Source organism: Hylaeus anthracinus, unplaced genomic scaffold (assembly GCF_026225885.1).
Source record: "Hylaeus anthracinus isolate JK02 unplaced genomic scaffold, UHH_iyHylAnth1.0_haploid 3, whole genome shotgun sequence".
NCBI lineage: Eukaryota > Metazoa > Arthropoda > Insecta > Hymenoptera > Colletidae > Hylaeus > Hylaeus anthracinus.
The window spans coordinates 15,025,798-15,034,787 of record NW_026535284.1 but is presented as its reverse complement, the minus strand read 5'-3'; the positions used below and the strand labels follow the sequence as shown (position 1 = coordinate 15,034,787).

Sequence of the window (8,990 nt, the reverse complement as noted above, 5' to 3'; positions counted from 1 at the left end):
ATATACATATATTTATTGAATTTATTTATTGAAGCGTGTCTATATACATATATATATCAAAATTCAAACGTGTCTTTGTATATATATATATTTATTGAATTTATTTATTGAAGCGTGTCTATAAATATATATATCAAAATTCAAACGTGTCTTTGTATATATATATATATATTTATTGAATTTATTTATTGAAGCGTGTCTATATATATATATATATCAAACTTCAAACGTGTCTTTGGATGTTTCGTAAAAATTGCCACGAACTTTACGGACAACCCAATAGAAGTACCGTCCTGAATAGCGCAGAATTCGAATTTCTATTGGACTCCAAGTTCGATGTCGATGTGAAATATTCAAGGTGCCATGTTTACTCGAAAAAACAAAAAAAGAGGAAAAGAAAGAAAAGGAAAAAGAAAACGAAGGTACTATTGGGGGTTCAGAGAGTGGATCTCCCGGGTGGTTCTCTCAAAGGGAGATCCGGCGGAAATTCCATTTCCGATGAGGCCAATAAAACCGATTCATCGCATCGCGGCGATTCTCGATAAAGAGATAAATCGTGCGAAGGCAGAAGTGGCGTAGATCTCGCGAACCAAGAAGGGAGGGAAGAAGAGTTTGGAGAACGCGTACGCCGTTGGAGTCGTGGAAGCAGGCGGTCGTAGCCGGCATTAATACGGCATTTAATGCTGGTAGGAGGCGTTCCTGGGTTGGGGAACCCGAGGCGGCGTCCGTCCTTCTCTATCTTTCTAGGAGGTCCCCGTCTCCGTCTGTCTCCGTCTCTCCTCTCCTGTCATCGCCCGGGACCTAAAGCCTCAACCGCCATCAACAGGCACAGGGATCGTTATTGTTTCTGAGATCGTCGATCCGAAAGATAGCCATCGACACCACGCCAACGACCCCCCTCTTTCGCTTTTTCTCCTTTTCTTCTCTTCCTTCTTCGTTACTTTCTATTTCTCGCTCGTCCCTCCTTTTTTCTTTGCTTCTTCCTCGAAGCCGAGGACACGGTTTCATCTTCGCCCTAGGTCTCTTCCTCGCTTGATCCTCCTTCTTTCGTCCTCGATGCTGCTCTTTCGGTACTCGCACGTCCACGTTACGGGTCTATCTTGATCGAGGCTTATCAAAGAGTTAACGACTTTCGATACGCTTCGGGGATACTCGATGGGTACGATCTGGATTAGGCCTGCGCGCATTGCAACCGTTACAGACGAGAAACCGTCGTCTCCAAAGGCTCGATAAGCAAGGAGAGCAAGTTTATCCGACGATTATATCACGTTATATAATATTTCCGTGACGATGTGATATCACTAGCTGTGCGTGAAACGCTATTCTTATTTTACAACGTCTCCAACCCAGAGCCATCACCCGGGTCCAAATGTTGCCAGAGACTTTCTTTTTATTTAAATGTTACGTGAATTTCATCCAAATCGGTCCATAAGTAAGAATTTCCGAAAAGAAGCGAACCCCGCCGTCGCATAGGAGGGGCTAAACTCAAACAAAAACACGAATGTCACCAGCCAGGATCGTAAACGAATGATCGGGCCGAACATAAACGTCAGTTTCCGGCCCGAGTCTCGTCCAACTGAATGCTACGGGAAGCTTTTAAGATAATTACGCCATCTTTCTAATGCTATTGGCGTGACCTGTCTCTAAACGACTATGATATTTTTGTTCTATTAGGAAGGCTTCTCGGATACTCCGAGCGTTAGTTCTATCAGCAGATTGCTTCGCGGTGGACGGCCTGGCGAAGATGGAAAGAAGGATTACACCATAGACGGGATTCTTGGTGGCGGTGAGTAGCTACGCTCTCGAACTTTGTTTCGTTAATTGTTACTCAATTATTAAAATTGTAGATATCAAATTGTAGCAAATACATTTGCCACGGTAATTTTGTTTGAACTTGGTGTCGCAAACCGTTTGCGCTCTTTGTTTTACCTACTCCACCAAGGCCGATTGCGCACGGGCCGTAACTGATCAGTTTCAAACCGCTCCGAAACTAGTTTGCATGCGACCGTGGATCTAGGTAAAACAAAGATAGCGAGGTAGATAAAACGAAGAGCGCAAACGGTTTGCGACACTAATTTCGAAACGGTCGCGCCGTGTGCGACCACATACGTGCGACTTAAAATACGAAAAAAAAAAAAAACAATTTGCCATCGCGAAAGGGCAGAACCGAGGCTTTCAACTTGTTGCATTTATGAATAAAAGGTGACACACGCGCGCGCGCACTTTAAGTTCTGGTTTGCGTCGTCGCGTCGGTTAGGCCAAGTTGGCTGACAATGAGTGAGCCAGGAAGCCTTCGGGATTTAATCGTCGGTGGGCGTGAACAGGATTAGCTAGATTGCCCACACGTCTGTCAAACGGATTACAAGAGTGTCAATATCTCACCGGACGCACATTATCTCTCTTTTTCTTCTCGTTCCTCCTCTTCCTCTCACGGTTTCAACTTTTTTGCTTTCGGCTCTCTGCTTCATTTTTAATTCGCTTCGACATTCTTCGCCCGTAGGATCCTTACAGAAATATTACGATCGAGAATCGGTTTCGATCGGCGCGAACGAAATATAGGAGAAATAAAGAGAATACCGCTTTCACGACAGTTGCGAGTAGAGGTCCCTCGTTTGTCTTCTTTTCGTTTGTTTGTTGAGCTTGTATAGTGCTCAGCCGGGAAGCTACTGACTCTATTCGTTCCAATTACTTGCTATTGCGCTTATCTTATTCCTTATTTGTTCGCCCTAGGCTTTTTTTCCATACTTCATTGTTCCGTACTTCATAGTGGTGCTAGTCAGCCGATGTTTGTTAGCAAACCGAGAATGAAAAATCGGAACGAACGGTCGGGATTCGAGAATCCAGGGCTCTCAGCGCGGTAGTCGACTGCGATCTTTCTTCTTTCTTCGTATGGTGGTTAACTTTTGAAACGATGAAAAAAAAGAAAAAAAAGGAACAGGCTTGCGAGATGTAGTCGGAGCGACAGAACCGAATGCGCTGCAACGATGACGCTGAAATTCCGAGAAAAATTTCTCCCACGTCCCGTAGATCAAGCTTATAACGGGTACTCCGCTGCAAGTGCACTCGAAAGGTCCACGGAACTAATCAAATCTCGAAATCTGAAAATCGTCGCGAAATCGTACTTGGATAGGAGAGAAAAGGTGCTAAAAACGGCGTTTTCCGGTCATTTTCACGCCGATAGCTGTCTATTACGGTTACATCTCGGATTTTCGATACGACGATTTCGGACTTTCGAAATTCGAAAATTTCCTCCACGCGAAACCATCGAACGCGGCTGAACAGCGCCGACCGACACGCGGCAGGAATTTGTTTTTCGAAGCGATACAGGTAGACATGGAGGAATTAGCAGCGGTACAGGTGTTCCAAAGCACTGAAAGCCGGACCGTCGGCCGCGCAGCTACGAGGCTGGGGAGAAGGGAGCAAATGAGTAGAGAATCTGTGAGAGCGTAGAACGAAAGCGGAAAAAGAGAGAAAGGATGAGGAGAGCGAAGAAGGGTGGAGAGATGTGTTGCACGTTTATTTTTCGAGAGAAAAGGACACAGGGGGAGGGGGTGGGAGGTGGGACGGACAGGGACAGTTGGAGAGTCGGAGAGAGCAGGTTATATAACAGGGAGGGAAGAACGGGCGAGTCGGAGAGAGAAGAGAAGAGTCGCGAAAGAAGGATGGCTAGAACTTTTGGGTCATAGTTCCTCGAGAATGCGAAGAAAAAGAGAAGAGGCAAGGATGGAAGAGGACAACGGGCACCGTGGGCCCCGTGAGAGGCCCCATGGAGATCAAACGGGCCGCCTGCCACACGTCGCCAGTGGTGCGCATTCGTCAATTTCGATCGTTTCATCGCACTCGCCGTGCTACATTTTACGGCCCTAAAGCCTTTGCATTAGGTCCAGGCTCCGAATCGTGCCTCTGTATCATTTTGCAACATCGTCTAGCGCGGTATCGTCGCGACCGGTTCCACCGTTTTGGGTCAGATTAAATTCACGTACACTGTACATTGTACGATACGGCGTCGGAGCGACAACGGGTCAGGTCTGCGCGACAAGAATACGATCTCGGATGAAATCCATTCGAAAGATTGGACATTGTAAAAATTGTAAAATGAAGAATCGTGTAACGATCTTTTGTACAATTCCATTCGTTCTGAATTCCTTTTTATAATTATACCTTTTATAATTACACCTTCCTAATCGTCTGTATAACCTAATCCTCTGTATGTTCCTCGGACTAAACCTTTGTCTGTCCAGAACCATCGTCCTTCGATCCTTAACCATGTGTTACACGTTTCATTTGTATTTCGAGAGAAAAGTAGACCGAGTCAGGTGGCAAAAGCAAGGGAATTCGACACTTTATTTACCGGGAGCCGATTTATAGACGTTTTAATTCCAGTATTTAGCTTTTTGAATTTATTCACCGTGTTGGTGGCTGTCTACTTACAGCGTTCAGTGTTTGGAAACAGACTTGGCTTTCGGTGTACCCAGTAACAGTATGGAGGAATTGTTGTCAGGGTAGATCGGCACGTGCTACTGTAGAAAATTCTGGTTAAATTAAAGACTGTTTCTAAATAGCCCGGTAGATAAAGTGTTAAGGTAGCGGCGATAGGGAGCACCGCTGAACGGATATACTTGTAGCTCGTAGTATGGCTACGAGGGAGTCGGTTAGGTATAGGTGTCGGCAGGCGAGCATGAATGACACGTTACCTGTGGCTTTCTCGTTCCTTCTTATTCCATACCTTTGGCCGAGACCGCCGCGCCGACGAGGGATTAGCCTAATGGGTCCTGCCCACCTCCCTCATTTTTCCTCGCATGTGTTATATGTATATCCATTTTGATCTTTCACACCACCTACGACCTCCTGCATAACCGCGGCTGGCCATCCGACGAACAACGCCGCTAAGTGATTTACAATCAGATTTATTGATTGTATCCGATGATCGGCTCTTCCGAATACTCGACGTTCGTTTAACCAGCCTCGAGACCGTCAATTTTTACACGATCGCGTTTTAACACTTGGCTTACGAGTACACCTCGCCGCTTCGTTAACCTTTGACACAAATCTACTAAATACGTACGCTTAAGCTGCGCTTAATATTTGCGTACGCTCGCTACGTAACCTATACCTATACCTATACGTATACCTATTTACGGGATTTACCTATTTACTATTTTACAGGAAGAATCCAGCCCTATCGAGATTATTACATTGCCGCGTAATAGTACATGAAACTTATTTTCGACGTAATCAATTAAAAGAATCGTTCGTACCTATAAACCTAGGTACCTATAAACGATATTATAGCATTAATCGAAACCACGCCAGTCTTCGGTACCTATTTGATTCCCGAATTCGTGATAGCTCGAGAGATAGGCACATCGATATGTAAACGCATAGCACTTTTCTCAGCAGGGATGCTGACCAGCACATTTCACGATGACGTTGCCTCGAAAGAGATATTTGCTTTTCATTCCACGAATTCTCCCTAATTGATTACACGCATCTTTTCACGCGTACTATTCAGCCGACGCCTTTCTTTTCATCTCCGCGAGGCTGATATTGATTGCGTCTATCAACGAGTAAACGCACCGGACAACCGGAGATCACTCGTTATCGAAACGAGTAATTCACCGAACGGATATTAAAAGTTAGCCGTGTCTACTGTAGTCAACCACCTGTCTACTGTACCAGCTTCCATGTTATTAGACGTTGAAATTAATTTTGCGAAATTTATTCTGAGAAATATTTCTCTACCATTGCGTCGCGTCAAGGTAGCGATCTTGGCGCCAACGAAACGGAAGATCACGCGTCGAAAAGAAAATGATAGAAAAGAAAAGGCACAAGGTCGTAATAGAAGCTCGTTCGATTAGAATCGGTGAAACGTTCGAGTGCATCGGGTCGAATCGTTCTTTCGGAACTGTAAAATAGGCACAGCTTTTACGGTACTTAATTCCACTCGACGAAGTCGATCCGCAGGTAGACAAACAGAACAGCGAAGTAATCCCGTATGAATAGCAATCGAATATGCTAGCAGACTTTTCTGTCGTAGCGGACATCTAAGCGTCTCCTTCACTCTGTTTACAAATGTTTACGTGGGCCACGTCAGGAATTGTTATCAAATCGAGCGTGAGACACGATCTCGTTAGGTCGTTGGATGGCGAGCGAAATAAACGTACGAACGAACGAATAAAAGAGGAGCTGAAAAAGCGCATCAACGTCGAGTATCGATTCTAGAGAAAGGTACAATGGGTCTTAAGGGATGCTCGCGAGATAATGGGGCAGAAATGGCCCAATAGGCGAGGAGTCGACTTAACAATAAGACCTAACGTTTACCTATCGCGCGCGATGGTCGTACTATTTTCTTACCATTTGTTTTCTATCGTTCTTAATGCCATTTTTGTTATTCGGAGAGAATGTTTCGAACATTTCCGAACAAGGGCATTCCCTGTATATACAGTCAGTGTAATAGAAATTCGTACAGGGACCAATTCGAAATAAAAGAGATATTTATTTCGTTGATAAATTTTATGGAAATAAAAAATTAAGCAACGTCCCTACATATTCTTGAAGTAGAATTTGCGTAAATTAGAATTTCATATTTTTAATGTTGACTTCTTATTTCTTTTCTCATTAATTTTATCTTAAGTCCGTCGCTGTACGAATACTTCTAACGCTGACTGTATACAATATTGCTTCTGAACGATACTTTGAATGCAACGGAATGAAAACGTTTGTCTCTTTTGTCGAGAGAAGTTCTCGTAACCTTTTTCTCGCAAAGTATTCCATTAACATGGATGGTATTGGCAGGTCGGTGCGGTGACGAGTCCGACACGGAAAGCGAACCTGGCATTCCTTTGAAGCGAAAGCAACGCAGGAGCCGAACCACCTTCACCGGGGATCAGCTCGAGCAGCTAGAGATCGCGTTCCAACGCGCTCAATATCCAGACGTTTATGCCAGGGAAGAACTCGCCCAAAGGACCGGTCTAACGGAAGCTCGAATTCAAGTGAGCCTTCGATTTATCGTAATAAAAACATCTCCTTGACGGAATCACGGTCTTCCAATGTCACGCGTTAACTACCGAACGCCGATATCTATACGAGTCCTCGTTTCTACCTTTTTTCATGGGGGATATCTTCGAAAAACGTACTCGACGTGAGATTCCTTTATCAGCGGTCGAGGATCTATCCGCTAAAACCGTCACGGTGTCCATCAACTAGGGAGAACTAATTGTAAGTGTTATCGCATCGACGTCACCGTTCCCGTAGCCGTAGCCTCCTATGTTTCGAGTTCAAACTGTTTCACGTAATCGGCAAAATAAACGTGCATCCGAGAACAATATTTACCAATTGCGGCTACGGTGGTAATATTCGACGAGGGTTGCCGATTGATAATTACGCGACCACAGAGACCGTACTTGTAATATAAGTCTTGTATAACATTTCTTTCTTTGCAAACGTTGTTTTATCGTTAAATAATCTCGATTCGCTCACGACAACTCGTAATATTCACTGGAACGCGTCGGTTCTCTTTCAGGTATGGTTCAGCAACCGTAGGGCACGGCTGCGAAAACACGCCGGCACCGTTGTTCATTCGGTGACAAGTTTGCCGTTGACTCCGTGCCAGTACGCAGCGAGCCACGAGCTCGCGCAGATATCACAGGTACCCCAAATGTCGGTTGGGGTACCGCAAGCGCCGAGCGTGTTGCAACACAGTCCAACGATACTCCAGCAGCCTAACACCGGTGGTACTTACCAGATTCCAGGATCCACCGCGCAGACGTCCACCAGCACCTCCGTCGCGCAAGTATCCACTACGATTAGTAGCGCTCTTCAAGGACACGCGATGTCAATTTCCGGGCATCTCGGTACTTTTCAAGGGCACGCGATGCAAATCGGACAGGTACCGACCATTCAATCGCCCGCAACCCACGGACCGGCCACCGCCGCGACCCTTTCTCACAATCCAGGTTAGTCAACCATCGGAGCTTCTTTCGCTTTGATTCGACTTCCGGTTGAATCTCTCGATCTCTCCGAACCGAGTACGTGTCCTGTCGTTTCGAGAACATTGACTTTTCTAACGGTTCGATCAAACTTGCTTCTTTTACGAGAAAAGAGATCTCGGGAAATGACTCGGGATTACGCGAGAGGCACTCGTACTGTTGCAGAAGAAAGACTAAAGACATATTTTCGCAAACGTATTTAATTGAAAGAAAGAAATGTAACATAAATATAACACCGCGCGAGGGCTCGCGTTCGACTGTCGATTCTTCTTCGTCGATCGTTCGTCGATCGTAATTGTCTTTGGTTACCGACCATATCGCATGCGGTAGAAAAACCTTCGATACCTGCTACCGGAATGTAACCTTAATCATTTTTGTTTTATTTATTGATAGTATTTATTACTAGTATTTATTACTAGTATTTATTACTAGTATGGATTCGTTTAAACGCTCATTTAGTATTTCTTCAAGGTCGCATTACCGACTCGAAACGATACGAATAACGTTGTTTGGCCACGTTGTCTCGCGTTGGCAGCCATCCGGTGCCGCAGCAAACGTGAACGTATAGCGATGAACCGCGGCGACGGTTTACAATTTCAGGAAACACCGATTGGTGCAGAGCGCAGCTCACCTGGGGACAGCTCAGTCACTTGCAAGGTGAATACGCGTCCGGTCATCACCATTCTTCGCACGCCGGTCACGCGGCCGCTGGTACACCATCCTCCAGTAGCGTGAATTCTCCATCGATAGCCGAGTGGTACGACCAGGGATACGATTATTCCCAACACGCTCAGCTCAACTATCATCGAACCGCGAGTGGAATATATTGAACGAACATCGATTGCGCAAACATTAGCGCGAGGTAACTTTGGAACGATCGACGGTTCCGTGTATATAATGTATTTAATTCTGTAAAAATAACTCCCTCCTTCCATTTATAGTCTTCCTGTATTTTATACGAGAGAATCGAATTGGACGCGCGATAGATCATCGTTAAGAAAA

The 8,990-nt window shown here is 45.2% G+C and overlaps 1 protein-coding gene across 1 annotated transcript in view; it reads left to right on the top strand.

The window, feature by feature from the left end:
- LOC128893713 (protein gooseberry-neuro) overlaps nucleotides 1-8,818 on the top strand; it is a 12,384-nt gene extending 3,566 nt beyond the window's left edge. The window contains exons 3-6 of the mRNA XM_054154903.1: nucleotides 1,675-1,786; nucleotides 6,796-6,992; nucleotides 7,523-7,955; nucleotides 8,589-8,818. Coding sequence (XP_054010878.1) covers nucleotides 1,675-1,786; nucleotides 6,796-6,992; nucleotides 7,523-7,955; nucleotides 8,589-8,818 — 972 coding nt within the window. The remainder of the gene's footprint in view (nucleotides 1-1,674; nucleotides 1,787-6,795; nucleotides 6,993-7,522; nucleotides 7,956-8,588) is intronic.
- The last annotated feature ends 172 nt before the right edge of the window (nucleotides 8,819-8,990 follow it).